This window comes from Pleuronectes platessa, chromosome 4 (genome assembly GCF_947347685.1).
Source record: "Pleuronectes platessa chromosome 4, fPlePla1.1, whole genome shotgun sequence".
Classification (NCBI taxonomy): Eukaryota; Metazoa; Chordata; class Actinopteri; order Pleuronectiformes; family Pleuronectidae; genus Pleuronectes; species Pleuronectes platessa.
The window spans coordinates 8,163,519-8,191,494 of record NC_070629.1 but is presented as its reverse complement, the minus strand read 5'-3'; the positions used below and the strand labels follow the sequence as shown (position 1 = coordinate 8,191,494).

The window sequence follows — 27,976 nt, the reverse complement described above, 5'->3', positions numbered from 1 at the left end:
ATGTGTCATTTAATTTCATGATGGTGACCACTGAAAGTTCTGGTTGCACCTAAGTTCATTTGAGATCTTTTTACATCACATGTGCCCAGGTGTAACCTGAGGTCCTCAGCAGAGGCCCTGCTCCTCATTAAAAGCCTCTGCTGGCGACCAAGGTGAGCAGGCTTTTGCTCTCAGAGCTCCCACTCTTTGGAACAAACTCCCTAAAGACATCTGTTTGGCAAAGTCCTCATCCTCTCTATCTATCTATCTATCTAGCTATCTATCTAGCTATCTATCTATCTAGCTATCTATCTAGCTATCTATCTATATTTTCACCTTTGACTTTAAGAGAGCACGCGCTATACTGTCTTGCTATTGGCCAGTTCATATTAAACGAGTTCCGGCTATTGTTCCGGTCCTTCTTGGAGCCCGAACAAATGCAGAAGTTAGTTCCGCTGAGCGATAACGTTTCAGAGTCATTGTCGACGTTCTTAGTAACGAGATTATTTGTTGTTCATTCTTCACATTTAAAATAAAGACATTTGCCCGTAGAGTGCTTTTAAGTTAAATAACTGTGCACTAGATAGGCGGAGTTCTTCGCGGAAGGATCCGCACTCCGCCGGGCTCTCGCGTGGAGCGAGATTTGAATTGCTCTCTGCTGCTCCTTTTCTAATCGTGTTTTATTTTTAGGAGCATGCGAGCCATAAATGGCCTTTTTATGAAACAATTGTGTTTTTATATTAATTAGCAGCAGACCCCTCTATTTTTTGTTTAGGATTTTCAAGGTAAGTGTTTTATTTGCCGTCACTTCTTCCTCTTCGACACTAGTGTTGACGCTGCTAGCTAACGTCTCTATGAAGCTACTGTTAGCTTGAAGTTAGTTTTTCTATTTGGTCAGCAATAGCAACGCCTCTCTCCTTTGTGTTCTGTATTTGTTAAACTATTACTGGGCCATTTTTCGGTCACCATTCAAACCATAAACACAAGTCAGTGTGAAGCAGCCGCAGTGGGATTTGAGTTAAGCTAATGGTCTCACGTATGTTAAGGATGGTTGTCAGATAACTTGTACCACCCAGCTAAAGATGAGGTAATACGACCGCGTCACGGAGTATGGAGTTTAGTTCCTCTACTAGATGTTCATTTCATTTAGACGTTAACTGTATGAGTTACAGGCACGACTCGTTTTGGAACAGTAAAGAATGGATAAGCAGGTGACTGACTGCTCCTCTGTTCTGATCCATCCTAACTTGGTAACTACTGTTGTCACTTGTGCTTCAGCTGCACTTGAATCCTAAGATCTATGCCATCTGTGCAGATGGAAAGCGCAGAGATGAACCCTGCTGGCCCAGAAGGACCTCATAAGGACGAGATGTTGCCCCCCTCAGAAGAGAACGCCCCTCCTGTTTTAACAGACACCCCAGACCCCCTGAATTTCTCCGTGCTCACCCCCCGTCGGTTTGGCATCTCTGTCCAGAGCTTCACCCCAGCGGCCTCATCGAACCACAAAGGTGAGAGCACCAGTCCTTGTTCCATGCTGAACAGCATTGTCCAGATACTTTTGATTTGGATTGATTCTGCTGCTGTGCTCAGCCACCACTGGCCTCACAGCAGACCTCAAGAAAAGATGTAGAAATGCTGTAGGATTATTATTGTCTGTAATATTAAGATATCAAATGTGATCATTTTAAATCATAGTGCATAGATGTCCTAATTAAACCACGGTCAGAGCTGTGACCAAAACAGCACCACTTGTGCATATATTCAGAGTCCAGAGAAGACGAGGGGAAGTTTATATTTCTCATACACAGTATATTGCATGAGGTGAGTCTTACTAAAGTTTCGTTCTTCTCCCTCTTGCTTTAGATAAGTCTCGTCTATCACAAATAAAGTCAAGGCGGCGATCCGGCATCGGTGTCCGTGGTTCACCAGAGACAAACTCCCTCATCCGCTTCATGGCACAACAGAGATTGAAGACTCCAACAAACTACCAAACTCCTGAGGTGAGAGGCTCAATTAGTAGCTCAGGAGTCAGTTGCACTGATCTTGCACCAATGTCACATCATATCAGAGTGTCTGCTCTGTTTGATCAATACTGAAACATTAGTGAGACTGTGCGGCATACCTTTAAAACATTTCTGTGGACGATTTTAGACATGAAATCTTGAAAATGTCTCGACCAATCTCTGGAATTCATGTCTGAAAATGGTCAGTTCTCTCCAGCCTCACTAGGGGCTTCATGTATAAAACGCTGCATAGGATTCATACTAAAAGTGTACATGTGTACAAACGGGGTTGAGATTGATAAAACCCTGAACACGCACACCGGAAGGTAATGTTGCCTATAAATCACAGTCCACCTGGAAACATGTGTACGAGGATCTGTCTCATACTCCCACACTGACATCGAGGTGTTTGTTAGTGATGTGGATTCGAAGAAAGACAGATTGTTTAGTGGCCACAGCAGTGATCTCATTAATAAAGAAAATACACTGATACACTGCTGCTTCTGTTAATACAGTGAATGAGAGTGAGAGTTGTTGTATCTCCTGAACGTGTTTTGATCATCCAAAACTGCAAGATTATTACATTCAGACAGCTGTGATGTCCCCTATCTATACAATTTAAGAGAATCATATTTTTAAATGATTAAAGGAGGCTCTACATAGAGAGGTAAATGGTATACAGTGTTAATCATACCACACACATACCTGTCGGTTAATAAACCAGAGTTGTGAGTACTTGGGGTGGTTAGGCTCCATCGGTCTATGTAATGCTGGATTCAGTTCAGCTCAAAGATCCAACATCACAGATGTATAGAATCTATATCAACTGAGTCATCATCACAGGACAAAAAATCCTCGTGATCGCTGAACCCTTGTTTCCTTCTCACCCTTCGACTCCACACTTCTCTATCAGTGCCAGTGCATTCATCACGCAGCATTACACACGAGTGTCACCACAGTATTTATATATTTAGAGCAATCGGACCGATTACTTCACACATCAGTGGGATCCTTACCTCCACTCTGGGATATTATTTGGAAATGGAAGTTTGAAATTAAATATTTTCTTTTTTTTTATTATGAGATCTCCTGTGCACTCCGATGATGGCAGGTTCACTGCAGCAATTTTACACACACACACACACACACAGTATGAAAACTAAAGTCAAACTTGTTGATAAACGCACTGTGTTGGCAATTATTCAAAACTATTAATGGCTCGGCTCTGTAACTCTGCTGTTTATCTGAACGTAACTAATTTGCCGTATTTCTTTTTCAATTGAAGGCTCTTATGGAATAGTTATGTCGCGCGAGCATAAATAGCGCTGTTGATTTAATATTAATGATGAAGTGGATCAATAATCTGGCTTTAGGTCACCACGTAACGTCTGCATCGTCATATTCCTCTATCCAAAATGTTCGTACGCATGGGTCAGAGTTAGCGTACAAGTGATCACATTCTCCTGTCAAGTTTGTTTTTATAGATCGTGGTGTGTACGCAAATGCTATAAATGAGACCCAAGATGATAACAGATCCGTTAATATCAGATCAACCAACTGGATCCACACATTCTTTATGCATAGACACGCAGTGAGGTATTGAAACCTTTAAATCCTATTCAGCATAGTAATGAATAAATATTGACCATAAAACATGCACTGGTTACATGTCCGCTGCAGTGCAGTTTTTATAGAGAAATATATCAAGACAAATTAGCTTTGTTAAAACAAACGCCCTTCAGAGACATAATGTAGTCCTTCACATCAGCTTCAATAAAATGCTTAGAACTTGTGCACTGTCCATTCAAACTGTGCTTGTTATCTCAATAATTTTTCAATCTATTATTCAATCATGCAATTTCCACTGCACTGCTGTGTTATGACCATATTTGTCAGATACCTGATCAGAAAATACTGAACACTCATTTAAATAGATTGCAGTCACTCATCAAGTCATTAGAGAAATCTAGATGTAATTAATACAAGAAGCCTCTAATAAATCCTCCATTCATGAGGATTTTAATGCTCAGGTTTTATTGAAAAATTAGAGACAACTCTCAGTATAACCCTGAAAAAGACTATTAAAATAAATCAACACCTCAATAAAAGCTGATCATTATAATCCTCATAAAACAAGCCTTTATTTCATCATTGACAAAATATGCAGGTAAGAAAAACACAGGCAAATGTATTTTTTCCTCACCGCAGAAAATATTTGAAATTGTTGACCGATTTATAAAACTGTCTGGAATGTTAATTTAAGCCATTTCTAACTCATACGTGGTCACAAAAAGGAAACATGTTACCATGACAGCAGCGGTGCATAAATGACCTGTTCCAAGTTCCTACATGCCGCGGTAATAAAAACACAGATGTAGACAATGACCTTAATGAATCGGACTATTGAATAGAGCAGAGCCATCATAAATGTTTTCGGACCTCTCTTACTGAGACAGGTCAACATGTCCGCTGAGAGAAAATTATGCTAATATATAATATCACTGCACCGCGACGTGAACAAAGTCTATTGTAATGCTTAACATTCCTGATTAAAACTGTGGGGGTCCATCTAGGCTTCGGACTGGGGGCTATGGCCAAAGATTATTTCAAGAAAAATGTGTTCATATCAGTTGATAATCAATGATTATCTTTATCATAAATGTCACGTTATTTTTTTTTAAAGTTGAAAGACTCATTATTGCTCCTGAGTGAAGGTTGTTGGTTCTCTTAAAAACACTTTATGGGCAGAGAAAGACACTTGCCAATTTAACAGCATAACATTTTAAAGGTTTGAGGCAAACAAATTATGTGTTTTACTTTCTTACTCTGCTTACACAGTGCATAAATATTATGTAGATATGTACTGGATTTTTGCTTTGGAGGAAAATAACTTAACCGTTGATATGTGTGGGTGTTTATGTCACAAAACAAGCCTTGACCTGATGAGCTAAGAGATGTGTTTGTTATCTCTGACCATAGAAATAAAAAATTGTGTGCGTTGTAAAAACGCGGATATTTTGTCCCGACTTTTGTGTCTGGGATCGACATCAGCACTTAATGTAAGAAGTTGTAGGCCTTTGATAAATAATGAACACACTTTCATAATTTTTATTGATAATATATATCATGTCCATATAAAACTTAAAATTACTATAGTTTGTGTATCAGTAATTTGTGAACATTTACAGCACATTTGAACAATACCGTGATAATACGGAGAACGGTGATGATTTTGTTCTCTTATCGGGATAAAAAAAAAAAAATCCTCTCTAAAATACAAAGCGTCCAGAAGACATCTGTCCTGATTCACTTTGTGTTGAAGATGACATATGTAGAACCAATAAATGGCAGGGGGCGGGATCCTAAAAAGGGTGAGTGCTCCAGGCTCACGTAGCTTGTTTGGTTCAAATTTAAGTTGTGTATTTTTCAAAATGATAACAAAGCTCTTCATATTTGAAACATTGTGAGTCTTTCGTGGACAGCAGTGACTTGTACCATGCTGTGGAAGTGGTTTAAGAAGTTTCTGTGGACTTTTTGTAATTTTTTCCACCGTAAAAAGCAATTGTCGGGTCAGCAGCTGGTGAGTGTGATACTGAAGAATTAGAGTTTGGCTCATATTTCGCTCAAAGGAAATAATTTTATTACTTTTGCGTGGATGGTGATGACCGAACAAACCCTAGTATTTCTAGATTGTGTGTGTTTGAAGGAGAATCTGGTATATGTGCTGCTTCTCAGTAATACCACTCAGAAGTCCTTGTCAGGCTGTATCACTGAGCAGGCATGTTTCTTTTTGCTGTCTCACCCCTCAGCCGGTCAGTCACAGCCCCCTTCTTCCCCGGGTGGCGTCCACTCTGAGGCAAAAGATGGCCTCCTTCCAGAGCCTGATGGATGTGGAGGAGAGTGAGGTCTGTGATCCGATGCCAAGACAGGACGGCAACACTGGAGGATGCATCAAGACAAGAGATTATCTGTCTGGTGAGGCCGCCTCATTGCTACAGGATTAATAGTTCCATCTCCCAAAAAAGGATTTTTGCCAGCAGGACGTCTTCATGATGTCTGGAGGCACTGTTAAAAATCAGTGGATTAATGCATAGCAAGGTTTAAGCACGAGTCTGAGCACATATCAGAGCGCTTGTTCCGTTTGAGCTTGGTCAGCCTCTTAACTGCACCAGTTTCTGAGCTGTTTGTTGCTGAAGAGAGACTTTATCTGCATCCTTTTGATCAAGGTTTTATTTACACTTGCTGTGTGATATTTGTTTATTTAACGAAGGTGTCCCCAATTCCCATTTGTTTTTGTTTGTTTATGTAATGTTTATTTTTGATAGGGTTATTTTTCTCTCTCTTGCAGATGGAAATGGCAAGGAAAACCTCCCACCACTGATGATGCCCTCAGCCAAGAAGAGGAGGTGCCTGGCCCCCCTTGAAGGCTGCGAAGTGGAGATAAGAGAGGCCAGCGCTCCTGTTCCCCAGTTCAAGTTGAAGGAGCAGGAGGTACGCTCAGTCAGACCATCATGTACATAATTTATATACATGTACTCTGATTATTTGTTACTCCTTTATGAAGGTAAATCACAGTGCTCCACAGGAATCTTTGACTATAATGATCCAAAAGAGAAGAAAAAAACAATTCTATGAAAGTACTGGGTATTACATTTATTTATTTATTATTGAATATTCTGCATCTATGGTTTTTTTGAATGTGTAGCTTTTACTTTGCAATATTAGGTTTTTAGATATTCTGTACAATTCAAAACATTAAAAACTCAACAATAACTTAAAACTCCTATAAGAAGTTTTTAACTGGTCATGAACAGTCTTAACTTCATATTGCTGCCTTTTGATGGCCTACAACAGCCAATCAGGGAGAAAATTGGCTTTTTCTTCCAGTCTTCTCAATGTCTGTCTCTGGGATGGATTGACTGCGAAGGATTACAATGTTTCTTTTTTTCACTCCTTCCAAAACAAATGCACATGCTCTCTAGATAGAGGTTTTTATTATAAGGTGACAGTGGAAACACCAACGCGCTTTTCCACAGAGGTACTAAAATCAAGGTCCCTGTAGGACATGTGCCCATGTGAGAACTGTTCTTGTTGTGGTGCAGTGCTGCTGAATGAAAACAGTGGAAATTCTTTAATGATGTCCACAGGAGGATGAAGAAACGGGTTTGAAACGAGGACCTTCAACATCCAGTGAGTCTGTGAAAGAGGACCAGCCTGAGCTTATTTCCCCTCCTCTACCACCAGCCACCTGTTCCACTACCAACATCCAACAGGTTTGCTTTTCTAAGGCTGTATCAGAGCTGTATTTCTGTGTGAACAGAACATTTCCTTCACTTGATTCATCGTACAAACAACGTTTTTAACCACAGCCCCACTGGTGAGCTCTATTGAAAGCAGTGTAATAGTCACTAAGGTCACTAACTAGGGTTGCAAAATTTCAGGAATATTCAAGTTGGAAACTTTCCATGGGAATTAACGGGAAATTGTGTGGGTAATTTATACTAACTGTATTTACCTTGTCTTATACAGACAAAAATATAAACATTTGTTTTGTCATAGGCTGATTTGAGCCCTGAGGAAACTTTGGGCACTTGACTATATGCTTCTGGATCTTTGTGTCATTCTTTACATAGGTCTTTGCATCGTATTTGCAAATGTCTCCACACATGAGATAGTGCACGTGGAATTGTTCTGTATAATAAGATGAGAAAAAAGCTTGTAAAAAAAACACTAATGCAATGCTAGAGATATAAATAGTTGGCCAAACAATTGGAATAGTCTTTAAAAATATTTTACAATTGATGGATAAATGAATAGAAAGAGGCTAGATGGACAGATGAACAATCCTCAATCAGCATGTTAATATATTTCCCCCAGTAATATCATCGAAACTTACCTGACTATTCCTGCACACTACAGCAGGCCTCAATAGCCCTGCTGTAGTGTGCAGGATGTTGAGAATTATCTGTGCATGTGATGGAGAAATGCACAGTGCAGGGTTGAAATTCACCGAGCAGCATGTGCTGCATTCCATACATCTTTAATATAGAGTTTTGAATGATGTTTTTTTTGCTCTGCGTTTAATTTGCGTATATTATTTTTTTTTCAATATTCCCGAGCTCAGTATTCCCATGGAAAGTTTCCGGAAATTTAGCGGAAAGTGTCCGCCCCTTTACCACGCTATCACTAACACAACTAAATGTTTCAATAGGTATATGAACTGGTGATATGAGAAAGATGTTTGGATTAAGGAACTAATTCGGCCATGGTATTGACTACCACTATTTCAGTTCATAATTTGTCTATCTATCTCAATCCAAACCTATAAAACTGACTAATTCACATATTCAATTGTTTGTTTAACTCAAACAGAAAAGTAAAAACAATATTATGCAGTTTTTCAGGAAGTTACATTATAGAACTTATCTCGACCAGTAATTTCTTAGTCATGACTTGAGTAAGTCACTGCACATGGTTCAGATATAGTTTGTGTATGTGAGATCAGTTTTCTCATCTAGCTCCTCAACATGAAAGTCAACGAGTGTATTTCCCAAACTGCTGAACCTTGCTTTTAAATATTGCAAAGAAAGGAAAGTAACAGAAACATCTTCTGTGAGCTTCATGAGATGAAAAGACGAAGAAGCAGAAGGGTACATTCTGTTGACCTTGATTCCCATGTACAATATTTTCTAATATAAGCTTTCTTTTAATAACACTGACTCTTACTTAACTGTCTGTATTGTAAAATCCACCAGACTACAGTCACACAGGATCTCATCTATTCTCTTTCAACAGGATGGTTTCTTTGAACTACTCAGCCTCAGCCAACCACTGGCGGCTGTCTCCCCTTTCCACTTCCCTTCTCTCCCTGGTCTGTTGGAGATGAAACCCACAGGTAAAAACACACTATGCTATGTTGCCATGTTAGAGGAAGTGGCCTTTTCTCTTGGTTAAGCCTGGCATTTTAGGCCAGGATGAAAAGGAATGTGTTATTGGGGTCAAACTCACTAGCACTGATATTCTATGAGGGGTGTTTTTGAAGTTTTCCCAACTATAAACAAAACACCAAGAGCCTTAGAGTTTATTCAATGTTTATAAAGGCAGTAAAAGTATATGATTTAGTGGTGAATTCAAGGTTTTACTCTGCACTCTGTGCAGGAGACGACGACTCCACTGGGACCTCTGCTGTTAAGAAGAAAAAGAGGGTGCACTTTGGAGGTCCGCTCTTTCCTGAGTTCTTTGATAAGAACCTTCCACCCAGCACCCCGTTACAGAAGGGTGGCACGCCGCTCCGAGCACCCACACCAGGTGGGTGTTTACAGCTGCGCTCACTGCTGAAGACCCCGCAGAAGAGTGAACCTCAGACCCCACAAGCGCCGTCAGACTTCTGCAGCCCCAGTATCTTTGGTGCCTCCCCTACACTCGCAATGCCTCGCAACTTCAGAAGGCAGTCTGTGGACGAAGACAGTGAGGAGGATGGAGAGGTAAACAGGATGCCAGGGTCGTTTTGATTGTGTGTGTCATTGAATACTAGTAACTTTGTTAAAAGTATGAATGCTGGGTAGGACATCGGCAAGTATGTGAATCTATGTACTACATCTATAAAAAATATTTTGCAGTAGTTGCTCTGTTCTGCCAGTGTAAAGTTCGCTAGAGCCGGCTTACATGTCATGAATTTACTGATAAGTAATACAGCGATGTGAACCATGTGCAGGAATGAAAGGAAGTAATTGTTGTCTGTTCCTAGATTGATTCTTTTTCAGTTATGACAGACAAATTAGAATGTAAAAGAAGTTCTATTGCATATATTCTTTGTATATACTAGGTATAGGAATCTGTATCGGAACATGTCTAATAATCAGTTTACACACTCACAAATATCCAGGAAACTTGTTCAGATTTAATTGTTATTAGTCCTGACATGGCTACATGTGATTCTTCTGTTGCCAAGGCTCAGTTTTAGAGTTGTATTTAGTCTTGTTGTTGTAGTTCTGTTTCATAATTTGATGTAACTTAGATGAACCGAGATCAAATTCACTATCTTGTCCTGTTAATTTCATCCCAGAGCAACATTGCTTTCTTTATTTTCTCATTTCAGGTTGTTTTCCCTTCAAAGGAGGAGATTGACTCTGCAGTGACAAGTGATACAGGTTCATTATTACACATTCACCCTTGAGAATTACATTTGGTTGTCTTAAAAACAAAACTTAGAAACTATTTTTCAACAGTTAACAGCTCTTCCTATGTGTTACAATTTCAGGATATCTGTGGGACTCCAAGCCACTGAACTTAAACTCTGCTTTCCATGAGGAGTCTTTGTCTCAGATAGTGACAGGTAGTGACTTTTGCTATCACTTCATGTCTTCATTCCCCTGTTCTCTGCCTTCTTCTGTCTCCTGACAAACCCATCAGTGTCAAGCTACAATAAGTATCAGAAATTAAATTCGGTGTACTCAGTATTCTCATTATAGAGAAAAAAGCTACAGAAAAAAGCCATTTGCAAGTTTAGAAACCGGTTTCATAAAACTCAAATGATAAAAATAGTTTACAACAAAGGTATGTGACACATGTGACCTTTTCTGTTGGTTATCATTTGCCATACTAATCCATGTAATCAATCCTTGGTCATTTCAGAGTCTGAGACTAAACCCAGCTCAACCTCTCATGTGGTTGTCCTGGATGAGCCGGCATCCTCACCAGATAAGAAGAAACCTGAAACTCCAGTTCCGGTCAGATCTAAGAGGCGGAGGAAAAAGGTCTGATATCGTTGCAGCTTAACATTTTATTTTTCTTTCGGATTAATTTTCTTTCATAGGTCATTGTGAGCGTATTTTATATATTTTTTGCAAATTTAATTTGCTTCACATTTACACAGTTACTGTCTTAAAATTGCCAAAGTAATTGTCATTCTAAAACCTCACACCGTTTCATTTCATGTTATAAAATACATTTGTGTCTTAGCAGCGTGAAGCAGAGTATGAATCTACAAGTGAGGCTCCAGCTAGCTCCGGCAGTCGAAAGAGAAAGGTCTGCTATTATCACAAACTGCTCCCAGCTTGATCACACTTCAAGAAATCTCCATATACAAGACTAGATTGTCTGTTTTAATAATTCAGGGGTCATAACATGCTCCTATCTAATCGACTGTTTAATTCTACTGGATCTGAACTTAATCAGATCTGAAGATATCCACTTTATGTGTGTGTGAGAGAGAGTGTGTCAGCGACACTGTCTTATATAACGTATCCTCATGCCAACTCTGCATCCCTCAGCAACCAGAGGAGAGCGAACCTGTGAAGAGGTCGACACGCTCTGCTGCAAAGACGGCCTCTGGGAAGATGAAGGTGAGCTGGCAGAGTCTGCTTCTTTGATTTCTCTTTACAACACTTCACTGAGGGACCTGCAGCCGTTTCTGTCTGGGAGGCAATCATGGAGCTGCACAATGTGACTACAGCTTACTTTGCCTGAGTTAAGTAAAAAGATGTGTGAGGGAATGTGTGTTTATTCGCTCCTACACCACTGCAGATTTATCATGCTCACCACACGATCATAAATCGAGAAGTCGAGAAGCTGCTCCACTCTCACAGATAATAGAACAAAGCCTTTTGACATGGCTCATAAATGAAGAGTGTTTTTTTACAGCTTCATTATGACTCATGTAATCATGTTAAAGCATAAGGTTGATCATACTTGGTACTCTGTATTTTAATGTGGTTACAGCATGTATGGAGGCATTTTATTTTCTGTTTGTTTGTCGTTGTGTGTGTCTGTTTAAGTCTCCTGATTGTCATATCTCACAAACGTATCATCGAAATGTTCTCAAATTTGGCAAGGATGAACTGATTTATGCAGGTAAAGGGTCAAAGTCCCTTTGACCTTCCAATGTTTGTGAATTTAATAAATGAGAATGCCTGAAGGAAATTATTATGTTTCCCATGGGTCATTTAAAGTGCTTGAATTTTTATAAATTTCGGGCAAAAATAGAAACTTTAAGTTATTTTAATTTATTTTAAAGTCATTTTAGAAAATAAGCTTTGTGTCTCCTGTTCAACTTGTAAATATTATAAATCTGTCTCTCTCGCTAAACTTCCACAATGTATTGTTTTGCTGTGTTAGTGAAGGCAAGTGACCACATAGTCTGTCATCATTGTAACACAGGTCAGTGTTCAAGACCATAGGTCCTGAGCAATGCAGCAAAGGAACAAAAGCATTCACATACAGCCGCTCAAAAGAATTAGGGGAACATTTGAATCATACACACAGGATCTCAATGAACAAAATATTGATGTTGAAAATCTTTACTGATGTACATTGTGAAATTCAGTGAGAACAAAAAAACATAAAGATGGTCAATGGAAACCAAAATCCTTGACCCCTTGAGGACTGGATTCAAAATCACAAAGGGAAATGTTGAAATCACAGGCCGATGCAACTTGTGTGAATTTTCATCACTACAACTCATAATGTGACTCAGTAGCGTGTATGGTCCCCACTTGTCTGTATGCACTCTTGACAACACTGGGCATGCTCCTGATGAGTGGGCGGATGGTTTCCCCTGGGATCTCGTCCCAGACCTGGATCAGGGCATCAGAGACCTCCTGGACACTTGGTGCCAATGGATACGCTGATACATAATGTCCCAGTCGTACTCGATTAGATTCAGGCCAGTGAGGGTAAATCAAAGGCATTGTCCTGCACCAGGAGGGACCTCAGGGCCCACTGCACCAGTGTAAGGTCTGACAATGGGACTGAGGATTTCATCCCAACACTGACCTGCAGTCACATTAACATCAGCTCGCATATGGAGGTCTGTGTGACCCTCCAAAGAGATATACCTCCCCTGACCATCAATGACCCAACACCAAACCGGTCATGCTGGATGACGTTACAAGCAGCATAATGTTCACCACTGCATCTCCAGACTCTTTCACCCTGTCATATTGGCTCAGTGTGAACTTGCTCTCATCTGTTAGAGAACGGGGCGCCAGTGGCGGACCTGCCGATTCCAGTTTTCTCTGGTGAATGCCAATCAAACTTTACTGTGCGGTGTTGTGAGCACAAGTCCCACTAGAGGATGTCAAACCCTCAAGCAGTCTGTTTCTGACAGTTTGGTCAGAGACATGCAAACCAGTAGCCTGCTGGAAGCCATTTAGTAGGGCTCTGGCAGTGCTGCTCATTTATCTGTGGAACCTGAGTGGGCTGCAGGTACCGCCTCATGCTGTCAGTTGTAAAAATGGCAAGAGCAAAATGATTCTACATAACGAATCAGTTTTCATATTATTAACGTGAACGTAACGATGAACGTGAGTGAACGTCACATTAATTTTTAAAATCATCATCGCATCAGGCCATCATGAAATACCAGGAGCGGGCGAGTGTGTGTGTGTTTGTGTGTGTGTGTGTGTGTGTGTAGCGAGCAGCGAGCGCTCTGGTCCTGGGGCTCCGACCCCGCCCACTCGCTCTTTTGATAGTAAAGGTTTCCTACCCCTGCACACTATGGACAATACATTGCCTCACAAACAGGGGCTTGCTTGTTAGCGCTGTTTATTCAGTTTAACAGGAGAAGACGGCATGTCTCCAGCTCTCTCCGAGCGAGTGGGCGGGGTCAGAGCGCCGGGACACACACAAACACACACACACACACTCGCCCGCTCTTGGTATTTCATGATGGCCTGATACGATGATGATTTAAAAAATTAACGTGACGTTCACTCACGTTCATCGTTTTGTTCATGTTAATAAAATGAAAACTGATTCGTTAAGTTCAGCGTTTGCGAAACATATGCACAACACTGTACTGTACAGCCGTTTCAGAGGGGCTGGAGAGCCGCGGGTGGCCGAACCCTGTGTGGAACCGAATTTGTATGATGTATTGGACGTTTTTGTGGCAGCAGTGTCCATCACATTTAGCTGTCCTCTGGAAACACTTCCGTTGTGTTTTCTCCTCTACTTGCAGCGCGTTTCTCTATTTGCTTCGCGTTTTTCTATTTGCTGCACGTTTTTCTGTTATGTGTTGTGTTGTGTTGTGAAATTGATAAAGATGTTTCATTACTTTGCTTGTGTTTTGTCAACTTGCATGTGTTTTCTTAAGTTGCTGTTCATTGAGCTCCCAGGGCCACCGTAGAAATCAGCCTTTGAACACGCACACACAATGCTCAGTTGTAAGATACATTCAGTGCTCGTTATATTGTCTTTCTTGACTCAGAAAAAGAGAGTCACCAGACTTAAGCACATTGAGACACCAATAATATTTAGTAGTTGAAGTAACATTCCTCGATGCATTGAGCAAGTTATTTGAAAGCAATCTGGATAGCTGTAGCTATTTTGACAGTGGTTCACATTACAATCACTTTCCTGAGCTTGCTGTCTCTGCCTCTTTAAACAGCTTTGTAGTTTTCGTTTCCCCCTTTTTTCTTCTTTTCTTTTTACATACAGGTTCTCCATCAGGGCTATGTATCATTCTAAGTGGGCTTCTATTTATCGGTTTAACCAAACGTTTGAGACTAATTAGTATATAACCGTTGGAAGGAGTACAGACCTGCTCAAGTAGCAAATTGTGTATCCACAGACAACCTCCGCAGCAGCGCGTCGTTGGAACAGGGACGTGGACCGCTCCCTGTACGGCTCTCGGGACTACGCCTCTAAGAACCCCAACCTGAGTCCCATCACTGAGAGACTGTCTTTCCTCAGTCAGTCTCCAGCTGCACCGCAGGCTCCCTCTGCAAGCTGCACAAAACACGCAGGTAATAACAAGCCTCGTCTTAGAATTTAAAAAGCAGTAGTTAACTAAGCTCGTTTACTTTTCTGTTGGCTGGAAACATTTTTTTTTAAATCCAAGTATTTTTGTTAATTTACATTCTTCTAAAAACAACCAACCCTTTAAAATCAGTTTTCAGTACATCTACCATTTCTCCCAACAGCTGCAACCCCAGAGACTCACCTGAACCTAGACACTGCTCACAGCATGGAATCGACAGATGAGCTCACTGTGACACATGACTTGGGTAATCCATCAGAAGACTCCGTCAAATCTCCCAACCCCAGTAAAGAAAGCTGTGTGAGGACCAGGAGGCTGGCGGGTCAGAGGTCCAGAGGGAGAGGAACGATGAAAAGGAAGGTCAGTGTTGCTGACTGCAACCTACTCTGTGTGGAGACTGGAGGACTGACAGAGGAGCACTGTGAAGACCCAATCACTACAAACCCTGAGGCATCAAGGGAAACCCCATTGTGCCACACTGCACCTTATCAGAGAGAGGAGGACAGAGAACATGAAGCCAAGATTCCTGCAGATATACCCAGCACTAACTCAGAAGGGAAGTCAGGGTGTCCTGCCAGTCTTAATGCTCTCCTACCTTCAGATGAAGAACTGAACGACTTGAGTGTGCAAGCAGCGTTCTCAAAACGAAAAGCCGAAGGCAGTAGCAGCTCTGTAAACAGTTCAGTTGACCAGGAGCCTGGGGACCAGATACAGGAGCACCAAACGAGCCATGAAGTGGAGGATAACCAACGGGGAGACCAAGCAGAGAACCTGCATGAAAACTGCATTTCGAGCTCTGACAGTCAGGAAGAGGAGCGACTGTTAAATCTAGACCTGGCTCCCTGGCAGGCTGACTTTAATTTTGAAGATGTATTTAAATCTGTCGCCACTAGAGGGCAGCGCTCTGTACGCCGTAGCTTAAGGAACAAGAGCAATGCGGCCCAGAGCAAAGGGGCAGGTCTCGCCTGGATGCCTAAGACCTCCCCCGACTCGAATAAAGAGGCCCGAAGGAAAACGCGGGGCCGCCGGCTCAGCGCTGTTCTCCCTGCCCATCCTTCAGTCTCTGAGGAGACACAGGACAACTCTTCATCAGACTTCAAATAGACAACATGGGACTCTGCCTGCTTATTTAAATGAACGCAGATTAAAGGGAACAATTGATATATTGATTCCACTCGGGTACAAACCTCACCTCCCTGTTTTCTTGAAATTAAATGCAGCGATTTTTCCAAAGAGCAACCTGATTGTTTTCTGTTATCCAAAACCTGTAATGTTTTCGCTGTGTGAATTATTAGAGCTGACTAGTAATTTGTAACCAGATTCCTGCTGGTAACCAAGCCAGTCAATACACAGAGCCCAGTCATGTCTGCTGACCACCTCCCAATCAATAACTACCCGCTCCTCAGCTGGTAATCAAAGTGCATCTTCAGTCTCCCTCTCCAAAGTCACTGGATGAAGCACGTCCAAGTCGATACCTATTCGTTGAGGATAGATGAACATGGCTTTTTACGGGAGGAGGGGGTGGATGGAATTCAATCTATAGATGGATAGAATGAAAGAAATAGGATAGGAGGCAGTGAATGGGCCTTAAACAAAGAAATCAAATCAATAGGCTCTGGTAACTCTGTGTTTGTGGCTGCTGGAAGGTTTTTATTCCTGTGAAATGTCCATAAGACGACCCTGTTACACCCTGTTGTTTTCAAGCTGTTGGTCTGTTTGTAGACTGATGAAGATTTCCAGTCAAGTTGAATTTGTCTTGTACATTGCATCAAATTAAACATGACTTGGTGTTTCTACTCAAAGTGTACCTTGCTACTGTTACAATGCTTTACCAGATTGCGTTAATTTAAACAGACAATTTTAAGATTAATTTGGCCGCAATTCAACTAGGTAATAAAACGCCTATCTCCACACATGTGAGGTTCCAGCTGTTCAATCAGCAGCTTTCCCTTCACATTAACCAGAACCACTATTGTGTTATAAATTACTATTCTGATCTACATTTTGAACCCAGCCAAAAGTCTGGAAGTAAGTTGACCTGTGACCTTAGATTCCACCAGTCAGAGATTCAAATCAGCTCCATCCGTCTGTCCGAGAGGAACGGAGGGAGCGCTAACAAATTGAATTTCACATTCAGTTCACACAGGAAAATTGGCTACTGGAATTATGCAACGATGTAATCTATCCATCACAGGGTAATTGACTCATCCCGTCTACATCAAGTCGGAGTTACTTGGCTGAAGGACACCAGAGCGTTCTGTGTGCTCCTGGTATGTGCCAAGGTCTCTCTATTCTCATGGAAGATGGATGGACACAATGGCAAACCAAGTCATGCAGTGCTGTCTCCACCCAGTGGGGCTACGCTGCCATCTGGTGGCAACTTTCAGAACTTGCACGTGACCAGTTGCTTGACGACACAGTCAACTTGGTCACCTGTGAGGAGATGAATGAGGAGCTGACGTGATTAATGGGGGAGGAACTATTCTAATAGATGCTAAAGTGCTGTGTCTTTGTGTGCCCCTGCTGAGCCCTTGAGACCAGTGTGTGTCTATTTGTGTGTTCTGTGGCATCATGCTCATTTAATGACTTCTGATTCTTGACTGGGAATACCAGAAGTGTGCAGTTATACTGTGGCACATCTGTACAAGTCGCTGAGGGATGTTTTCTCTGTGTGTGTGTGTGTGAGGGGTGTGAAGCCGAGTCCCCTGTCCCTGGCAGACGGGCATAGTGAAGACGGCTTAACACAGGAACAATGGGGTCCTTTGACCAAAACGACGCCCCCAAGACATGTGGCCTCCTATTACCGTGGCAACCCCCCATGGGACAGGGAGCGGGGCTGACAGCTGGAGAGGAGGACTCCCAAAAATGGAGTCCATTTCTTTGCACTGAAACAGCCCTGACTCTATATCTTCTCCCTCTCCTCGCTGTCGTCCTCGGCTCCCGGCCCTCATGAATGTGGTTACATCTCATTTTACTGCCTCATGTGATTGACTTTATGGACTTGATTCATTACCTACAATTCATCTAGACCTAAACAAGAAAAGCCCACAGAGACAAAAAATAAATCAGCGCTTAATAGGCCGTGATGGCTGTCAGTAATAATAAAACATTGATCTCCTTGAAAAATATGCGTCCGGGCCTGGAGATTTCCGACTCACTGTGCATGTGATTTTACGGCTCGTTTTACAACGGATGAGAACTTTCTGTGCAGACACAAAGAAGCGTAATAAGTTAATTGTACTTCCAGATTTAGAGACTTTGGTCTTTCAATTAGTTAATTAGTGTCTGAATGGTATTAAGTTGTCCCGCTGCCTCTGCCCTTTCAGCGCTCTGAGCTGTGAGCCCTCTATTATTGATGCTGAGAGGCGTGCGCTCTAAGCCCTGCACTACTCTCCTACAGGGCTGAGGACAGCAGGAGCAGGACAACTAAACAAAGGCGGGACAAACACAAGAGACCTTCCAGCTACTCTCACTTTGGTTTCTCTCCTGGTTAGTCTGCATGTTACTTATCACTGGGGCTGCAACTAACACCTCTTTTCTCCTAACACTTATCAGTTAATCTGCTGATTATTTGTCTGTAGTCCCGAGAAGTTGTATTCAAGTACTGTATTTTGAGCTAGGAAAGACGTCTGTCACTACCCAGATATGAAGCTAAAATATCTTTGATACTAACGCTGAAATCTTGTTAACCTGTAACCAGAGTCTGCACAGTGGCGATCGGGGGATGGAGCCACGTTATCAAGCTCCTGTCGATACATAGATTGACCAATCGCAAGTCACACTGTCAATCATGATGTCTCTCCGCGTTTTTACATCATCAAATAATTAAACCAAACTTGCCTGAAAAATTAACACTGCGACAAACATCAGTGTGATGATGGCAAATTGAAAATGACAAACTAATTTATTCAACGGGAACATACACTTTTTAGTTTGGTACAAGTCCCATCCCCTTACATGGAGTTAGGGAAATTTTTTTACCTATACTGCAGCCGGCCAGCAGGTGGCAAATGTGGTGCTTTGGCTTCACTTATAGAGAGCAATCATGTCATCCATCTTAATATACAGTCAATTGTGAGGAGTCTTGTAAATTCCCTCATGTGATGTTTCCAATTATGATGTACACCCCTGACTAAATGACTGTCATGTTGCATTGTGGGTAACATAGGCAGCAGGTTGTTAACGATGAAGAATTCTTCAGATAAAAAAACACCTTTGATTCTGCGGCATCCACTGTGATCCTGTTCCTCCTCATTTAAGTCCCACTTGTCTGTGAATGAATTTACTGTGATAAAATCAAACGGCTCAGATTAAAAGACAACCCACTGTTTTATTTTGTTCCAACTTAAGCCTCCAGAGCTCGATGCAGAGATCCTTCAAATGTCTGGAAATCTACTAAAGGGATCAAAAACATTTCCACATAAATATATTCCTTCATTCAGTATGAGTGCCATATCCTACAGAGCATTATGTAGTTGTGCTATAAATAATCCTCACTGTGTAATAAGCCACGTGTCATGTGTGGTATAGCAGCTTTTACAAAACACTGTCACTGACTGTTTCAAATTTTTCTGTGAACACGTGCAGAGCGAGGCCAGAGCAGGAAAAGGTGCCATCAAGTTTGTGTCTTCCAGAAAACAGGATTCATGGTTCATTATTAGATTTTTTTATTTTTGCTACAGCTAAGACCATTGACTGTGCGTGTGTGTATGTGTGCGTGTGTGTGCGCAGCTCACACTGAGCTGCACCGTAACATACCTGAATACATCTTTATACATGTCTGAACTTGTCTCAGTCTTCACTGATACAATGTGGAAAACACGGTCTGCAGGTGGGGAACAGAAGAGTCTGTTTCAATGTTAACTACGCACTTACTCATATATAAAAACAAATGATTTGACCATCTGTCCAATTTCATTGTTGTAGAAAACCTGGATTTATAAGACCGGACTGTAGAATCCTAAAGACGTAGAATGTCAACGCAGCTCTTTCACTCAAGAAACAAACTGTACAGATTATAACAATGAATGTCTGCAGTATCTTAGTTTCTTAAGTGAAAATGGTTGCAATGAAGATGCGAGAAATGACACACGGCTAAGGTCCAGGTCAGAACTGAACCTGCAGCTGCTGCAAGGGAATTAAAACCTTCATTTGATCAATGCATCAAACTATTTATCCCCAATAGCTGCAGACAGCACAATAAGAAAGCTTGTTTTTCCTGTTCCGCTGTTTATTCAAGTTCACTGAAGCTCGTCTCAGTAATAAGAAACCTGAACTGGAGAATCAGTTGTTGTTGACGTTATGGTATTGATAACATTATTTAAATTGAAGTTTCCCATCTGCTGCTTGACTTTATTAATATTGAATGTATCTTGGGTCCAAATTGCTCCTTTACCAATGTCAATGTGAAGCCAATAACATGAACGGTTTTCGAGACGTGTTCCACATAAAGACGAACAGAGATCTCTGGAGTAGATGGACAGATATATAGATGTTGTCAGGACTGATCATGTATTTTCCAGCACTAAGTTTATTATTTTATTTGATCATTGACCCATTTTATATCCACAGAGGCACCTTGGAAACATCCTTACATGGTGATGTAACTATCATGGATGTCCTGCAGGGTTTGAATCTCTTCACATGAATTTCCTCCACACTCCAGAAACATGCATTCCCTCTGGACATGGATGTGAGCCGTTCCTTTCTGGCTCTGTGTAGTGGACTATGGACCTGTCCAGGGTGTGTGCACCCGTCAACCTGTTGCATGCTGGGAAATGTTCCAGACCCACTCCCTCTGTATGTTTTTAATAAAAGCTGCTATGAGGAAATAAACAACAAAAACTGCTGCAGTGCAGATCTGCATCAGAAATGCTCAATGATATTAAAGTCTTTTCTACCTGACGCATGCTGGTCCTGGGGGTTGAAGTCCGCTGAGGCAACATCATCAACATGGTGTCTCCTGTGGAAGCAGCCAGTCTACCATAGCAACTGGAAGACAAGAACTGTTGCTATTTCTTGAAGAAATCCCCGAAGAGATGCTCCATCTTCAACTCTGCTCAACTGTGTGAGCATCGAGCTGAAGGCAGCAACTACTTCTGCAAAGGGGCCTCAGAGATTTAGTTTAAGAAGTGTTGCAAACTCAGTGCTAGTAAATAAAAATATGTTGCGCTCACAAAACAGGGCTCTTCAAAGGACACATTTTAAAAACAAACCATAGTAATAATTAATAAGCTGAATATGTATTTTAGACTCGATACCTAGTAAATATGGCATTGTCAGTCTGTCATGAGACGTTCAGGGTCCCCAGAGGATGAAAGCGAGAATTCAATGGTGCCCTCCTGTTTCCTGTAGTACCACCATGAAGGTAATAGTTGCAGTTTTGAGTGAAAAGCCTTGTTGGATTTATGTATCGACAATCATACCCATAGTCTCCCGACCTTCTATTAGTGTCAACTGCTGGTCAGAGTTTTAATGTGTCCAATACTTTGGTTTATGATCAATCCTTGCCGAAAATTTGCTCCCATCAGCCTCAACTGTACTTTGTATACCACACTAAAGTACAGTTGAGGCTGATGGGAAAGTGGGAAAGCTAAACACTATTCTGATACGTAGGCATGATATCTGCCAGCAAAACTTAAACGTCTAATTTAAGTTCAATATTTGCATTTTAAATGAATGTGTCCATACACATCGACCATGAGCTCTCGTATTGGTCAGCTCAGTTTGTTTACTGGCTCCTATAAACTATAGACGCCATAAAAAGATGGATTACATGACAGCGCCTCAAAAGTGAAGCCAAAGTCTCATTCACTACCTGGTGGCTGGTAGCAGTACAGCTCAGAAATCCTGCATCCTCCATGTCAATGAATGGGACACGGACCAAACGAAATGGTAAAAGAACACCTCAAATAATGTTTTCTCAATGATGTTTTCTGTCATTTTAGATATTTAGTGCACAAGTTCCCTGCTAAATGCAACCAAACACTTTATCCACCAAGTTCAATCAAAGTATTTTTGCAGTGGCTTTAGCGTTCAGGAAGTTGCAGTAAAAAGCCAGTTAAGCTACAAGCACGACTGTGTAAGTGTTTTCACTGAACTCTGTATATTTTCTGTGTATTAATCCCTGCACTAATAAAGCCCTCTCAGAGCCAAAGGTGACCTGATGAAGATCTGCAGTGGCTGGCTCCTCTGTGAGAAATGGGCCAGGCCGACACGTGTCAGCCATGATAAATGAGCAGGTGTTTGGGTCGGTGTTAAGTAAATGGAGTCATTATTGATGACCTCAGAGCTCCCTGTGTGTTGCCAGTATCACTGATGACTTCCAGGCCCTCGCTCCAGTAAAAGGGGATGTTGAGACTCTGCGGGTCAGGGAAGGACTCAGAGCCCCAGGGCCAGACTGGAGTGTCTGCCATGGTGGGGTTAAGTTGAATTTCTTGGTCTGATGACCTCAGAGCAGGAAGTTCACTGGCACGCATGCAGGGCTGCGTGGCTCTCTGTGGACTTGCTGTGACTTGCTGCTGTCACAAAGATAAGAGCTGAAAGTTTCATTCATGTTTTTTACATAGCTTTCGAGATGGCAGTGTCATTTCACCCTGTAATATCTGCCCAACAGAATGAATGGATTTCACATTTGGAACAGAAATCTATGGTGGCTAGAGGACACATCCTGATGAGGTCTTTGTTACAGTTATGTGGTGTGTGTCTTAACATTTGGTTGCCTGAACACCTACAGTATGTCTGGTTTTGATTTAAACTAGTACCTCTAAACCTGCCTCTTTGAAATGGGATATTTTCTCTGACTGTGGTAATGCTGGTTGCAGCTTTATTGCTGAAACTGTAAACATGGCCCTCAGTAATGGAGGGCATATGAATATAAGCAAATAAAGACAGAAGGCAAGAAAAGGACATCACACTTTAGTGCTGCTGTACAAAGAACTCTTCACCTGTTTATTCAAAATTCAGTGAAGCTTGCCTTAGTATGCAGAAGCCTGAACTGAGAATCCTGGGAAATGGGTGCCAGCCATCAAAGCCACAAAGCACAGGTCATCTGATAATTCAAACTTTGTATTGAACCTAGCATGTGTCCAAATTGTACTTCCTTGGTTCCTTTACCACACACAAACCAAGTGTGAAGCTGATAAGATGAATGGTTCTCGAGATATGCATTCTACATACAGACAGACATTTCCGGAATTGGTAGATACAGTGCCTTGCATAAGTATTCACCCCCCTTGGACTTTTTCCCATTATGTACTGTTACTAACTGGAATTCAAATAGACTTAAATAAACTTTTTCCCGTTTGATCAACAAAACATGCATAGTACTTTGGAGGTGCAAAATAAATTTTATTGTGACACAAATAATGAGAACAAAAAAGTTGACATCTGTTGGGTGCATAAGTATTCACCCCCCTGTGTCAATACTTGGTAGAACCCCCTTTCGCTGCAATTACAGCTGCAAGTCTTTTGGGGTATGTCTCTACCAGCTTTGCACATCTAGAGATGGAAAGGTTTGTCCATTCTTCTTGGCAAAAAAGATGAAGCTCAGTCAGATTGGATGGAGACCGTCTGTGAACCGCAATCTTCAAGTCTTGCCATAGATTCTCTATTGGATTGAGGTCTGGGCTTTGACTGGGCCATTTTAAGACATTAACATTCTTTAATCCAAACCATTCCTTTGTAGCTCTGGCTGTATGTTTAGGGTCATTGTCCTGCTGGAAGATGAACCTCCGCCCCAGTCTCAAGTCTTTTGCAGACTGCATCAGATTTTCTTCAAAGATGTCCCTGTATTTGGCTCCATCCATCTTTCCCTCTATTCTGACCAGTTTCCCTGTACCTGCTGAAGAGAAGCATCCCCACAGCATGATGCTACCACCACCATGTTTCACTGTTGGGATGGTGTGCTCAGGGTGATGGGCAGTGTTGGGTTTTCGCCACACATAGCGTTTTGCATTGAGGCCAAAAAGTTCAATTTTGGTCTCATCTGACCAGAGCACCTTCTTCCACATGTTTGCTGTGTCTCCCACATGGCTTCTGGCAAACTCCAAACGGGATTTTTTATGGATCCCTTTCAACAATGGCTTTCTTCTTGCGACTCTTCCATAAAGGCCAGATTTGTGGAGTAGACGACTAATAGTTCTCCTGTGGAAAGATTCTCCCACCTCAGCTGTGGATCTCTGCAACTCCTCCAGAGTAACCATGGGCCTCCTGGTTGCTTCTCTGATTAATTTTCTCCTTGTCCGACTCTTCAGTTTGGGTGGACGGCCTCCTCTTGGTAGATTTGCGGTTGTGCCATATTCTTTCCATTTTCTTATGATGGATTTTATGGTGCTCAGAGAGATGTTCAAAGCTCTGGATATTTTTTTATAACCTAACCCTGCTTCATATTTCTCCACAACTTTATCCCTGACCTGTTTGGTGAGCTCCTTGGTCTTCATGATGCTGTTTGTTCAGTAATGATCTCCAACAAACTCTGAGTCCGTCACAGAACAGGTGTATTTATACTGAGATTAAATTGCCGACAGGTGGACCCTATTTACTAATTATGTGACTTGCAAATGTGACTTGTGAATGCAATTGGTCGCACCAGATCTTTGTTAGGGGTTTCACAGTAAAGGGGGTGAATACATATGCACTCAACACTTTTCAGATTTTTATTTGTAAATAATTGTGAAATCCATGTAATATTTCCCCCCACTTCCAAATGATGCACTATTTTGTGTTGGTCCATTACATAAACTCACGATGAAATAAATTTTAATCTGTGGTTATACCATGAAAAAATGTAGAAAAGTCCAAAGGGGGTGAATACTTATGCAAGGCACTGTAGATGGTGATCATGAGAAGTGTTATACTTCCCATGTATGTTAGCATTGTCCTTGTAAGAAGGTTTGTATGAAGACGTTATCATTTAGCCCAAAGCACAACTAGGCTGAGGGGAGCCAATATACCCCATGTAATCTGCTTGTCAAATAAACTTAGACGTAGAAGACCTTATACCTCCTCTGAGAGGTATTTTGTGGTGCAGCACCGGACATTCAAATGAACATCAAATAAACAGAAACAACAACACAAATCATATATAACAGCCACCATTAATACTACCCTACTCCAGGCAGCCATTTAAAGTGCATAACAATAACCATATACCTGAAAATACAGCCGACAGTAAACCATTGAAAGAAACAGAAACCACAATGATCCAGCAGCCATTGTTAATATCATCAGTGTCCAGGCAGACATTTAAAGTGCACATCAATAACTGTACACCAAGGATTATTATCAGAATAAATAGTGGGTAATATACTGCACATGCCAATGTATCCATTTATTCACATCCGATAGTCCATTTTATTTCTCATCCCCTGCTCCAAGCATTGCCCCTCACTTGTCATGGCCACCAAATCTTCTGTAATTGAGTTATTGCCATGGGAATAAGTGAGTTTAGCTCGTTCTCCTATCAGGGTATATCTGCCTCTGACGGGAAGGGACTGACTGGAGCTCTGCTGGAAGTGGATGGGACGTATCTAAGTGAACCTCGTCTGTCCTCTCAGTCAGACTGGTCAGGTACAGGAGGTACTAGTCAGCCTGCTGCTCCCATGGTTGACCCACAGGTCTGAACCTTTTTCTCCAATTTGTTTTGTGTTGAGTGATTTTGGAATGTTGATACCAGCGTTCAATAAAAGCTTATACATAATAACAGATTTATCAAATACAATTTTTTTCACATTTGCTTTCCTAAGAGAAGGGATGGCAGTCAAGTTCAGAGCTAACTTTTGATTCCCAGAGTTTTCATCTCTCACCATCATTAGCTCAATGCACCACTCTGCCTGAGTGTAGTCTTAGCATTTGAGCCTTCACCATGGTTGTTGGCTCTTGCCTGTTTCTAAAATCGAATCATTGAGTCAGTGAACTTGCATGTATTAAACAGTATACTCACTGGTGTAGTGTGTGAAGTTTGACAAGACAGTGTTGTCAACACAGCCATTGTGCACTCACTGGAATTAATGATGTTGCAACAAGTGACCTTGATCGTGGGCTGCCAAAATATCCACCGACTGCTTTAAACCAGGAAAATATAGAAAGAACAGTGACTATCCCCCCCGCCCTATCAGCTCTCTCGTCAAAGCTCCCCCCAAATACATGGATGTGCAATGAAACCGATATTTCCATTACCTGAGTAAATTCAAACTTATGTCGATGCTTCAGCCAACATAGAAACCATTTGGAGAATCCAATGCTTTTTACTCAGTTTCTTTCATCATCCAGGTACTTATCCCCATAAGCAGCAAGTGTGAAAATTTAAATCAGGAGACCACCAAAGTCACTACAGTTCATTGAAATTCCTTGACAATCCGTTTAACAATACTGGACAGTTCAGTCAAGACCGTGTTGTCGAAGCTGGGGGGGAAATCAGAGATCAACAAAGTCAGTTGGATTCATCAAGGGACCGTGAATGTTTTTACACCATTTCTTGGAAATGCGGAGGAGGGACCAACTAATGAACTGACGATGCAACCAAATCTCATGATAGAAATATAATATAAATATATGTTATGGGTATTCAAATACTGACATGTACATTTGGACCAGTGTGCAGGTAGACTGTGTCATTTTTTAACTGTATAAAAATTAAAGATTTACCTATGAAACACTGTTAAGTGGGTAACCAACCATCAATACAACTAAAAGTCAATTAAGACATTTCCCCCTTAAGATTTATGTCAGACTGTTAAGTGGGTAATGAAAGTGCTTATGTATTCTGCACATAAATAGGCAGAAAATATGATTTGACATGAGTTTACTCAATACTCCTCCCCTGTGCATGCCTGTTTCCAGGCAGAAAACATGCAGGAGGAAAACCTGGATGGATGAGACTTGATATAATCATCGCTCTCAGCAGCAGGTTCTGTTGTCTTTTTCCATATGAAAAACCCAGCAAGCCCTCTGTCATTGTCACCTGGCCTATAGATACTGTTATCCAAAAGCATTGCAGGTGTTTATCACGTTCAGCGTGATGCATATAAGCATGTCACATTGTTACACTTCTCTCATGATAATCTGTGAATCTTTCATTTACATCAATATCATTTCATAACATGCTCCATCTGTTGCCTCTTGTTCGCACAGGGGAAGGCAAACATGCATATCTTTACACAGACAAGAATCAAATTATTCAATTAGGGAGCATATTGAATGAGTTACTGATTCACCACAGTTTACGTAATGACAACGCTGATTATTACAGCCTCTGTAATGCAATTTAGGACGAGCGTGGAGGGCTCATCACTCATGGGAACGTACACTTTTTTGCCTTCATTACCCTGCAGTAATGTGAAAGTGGTATCATTAATATAAATGACTGCAATATGAGGGGCTTTAATATATATTGCCAGGCTCATATTGATGAAATCAAAGATTCATATCATTTTAGTTCACTCGCCCATTATCCAACATATCCTTTCTGACATAAATCTCTCTCCTGCCTCTTAATGGAATTCATTAAGGAGGTCTTTATGTTCTAATGTAAGAAAAAGCTTGTTGTATAAGTAAATGAGTGCTTGGTTTAAAAAAAAGGTGTTGGTTGGGGGGGGGGGGGGGGGGGGGTATGGGAGACTTAAACAAAGCCTGCCGAGCTCCAGAGGTTAAGTCCCCCCCCCCCCCCCCCAACACCATTCCCACAGGAATGCGTGTGTGTGTAAGAGAGTCTTGGAGGCTGTATTGTTGTCTGTGGTGCATCCTGCTCTGCAAACACTGCAGAGCTGCTCTACTCCAAGACTGCGAGGCTTGGACTCGGGAAGGAGCCTGTGATGTGGGAGGTCTGAATACCAAACAGTCAAACAAGGCATCATGTGATATATTTGCTTCGGATTTTTTGTGTGAAAGCAACAACAACAAAAAATCATCTGTGCTGAAGTTGTGTGGTCACAGATGAACTTTTTCACTCTCAGGAAAAACTAGCTTGATGCTGTTTAACCAGCGTGAACACAGCAAACCTCCAGAACAAATAGGAGCTAAAGGGCAAAGCCGTGGAAATCACTGTTGTCTAGTTAATCTCTTCCCCATATCTTTAGGTTATCCCACTTCCCGCCTCCAACACATTGGAATTTGATCACAGACAGTCATTCTAAATACATTTGGACCTCAACTAAAAAACTAAAGGTGTTTTGTGTATAGAGTTAAAGGAAAAAGAAAATTTTGGCAAAAATATCTGATATCTTTCTCATATCTGTAC

The 27,976-nt window shown here is 41.5% G+C and overlaps 1 protein-coding gene across 3 annotated transcripts; it reads left to right on the top strand.

Moving 5' to 3' along the window:
• Positions 1 to 413: 413 nt before the first annotated feature.
• On the top strand, positions 414 to 16,541 carry cdca2 (cell division cycle associated 2). 3 transcript variants are annotated; one of them, XM_053420569.1, is made up of 15 exons: positions 414 to 764; positions 1,295 to 1,487; positions 1,843 to 1,979; positions 5,792 to 5,957; positions 6,331 to 6,473; positions 7,130 to 7,255; positions 8,778 to 8,877; positions 9,141 to 9,466; positions 10,081 to 10,132; positions 10,243 to 10,317; positions 10,617 to 10,738; positions 10,947 to 11,009; positions 11,255 to 11,326; positions 14,551 to 14,725; positions 14,903 to 16,541. In XM_053420569.1, the coding sequence occupies exons 2-15, from the start codon at positions 1,295 to 1,297 to the stop codon at positions 15,841 to 15,843; spliced, it is 2,691 nt and encodes an 896-aa protein (XP_053276544.1). In that variant the 5' UTR covers positions 414 to 764; the 3' UTR covers positions 15,844 to 16,541. The 3 variants fall into 3 exon arrangements, with proteins under 3 accessions (XP_053276544.1, XP_053276543.1, XP_053276545.1); XM_053420568.1 differs by having other exon boundaries at positions 10,944 to 11,009; XM_053420570.1 differs by lacking the exons at positions 414 to 764; positions 1,295 to 1,487; positions 1,843 to 1,979 and adding an exon at positions 5,353 to 5,562 and having other exon boundaries at positions 10,944 to 11,009.
• The last annotated feature ends 11,435 nt before the right edge of the window (positions 16,542 to 27,976 follow it).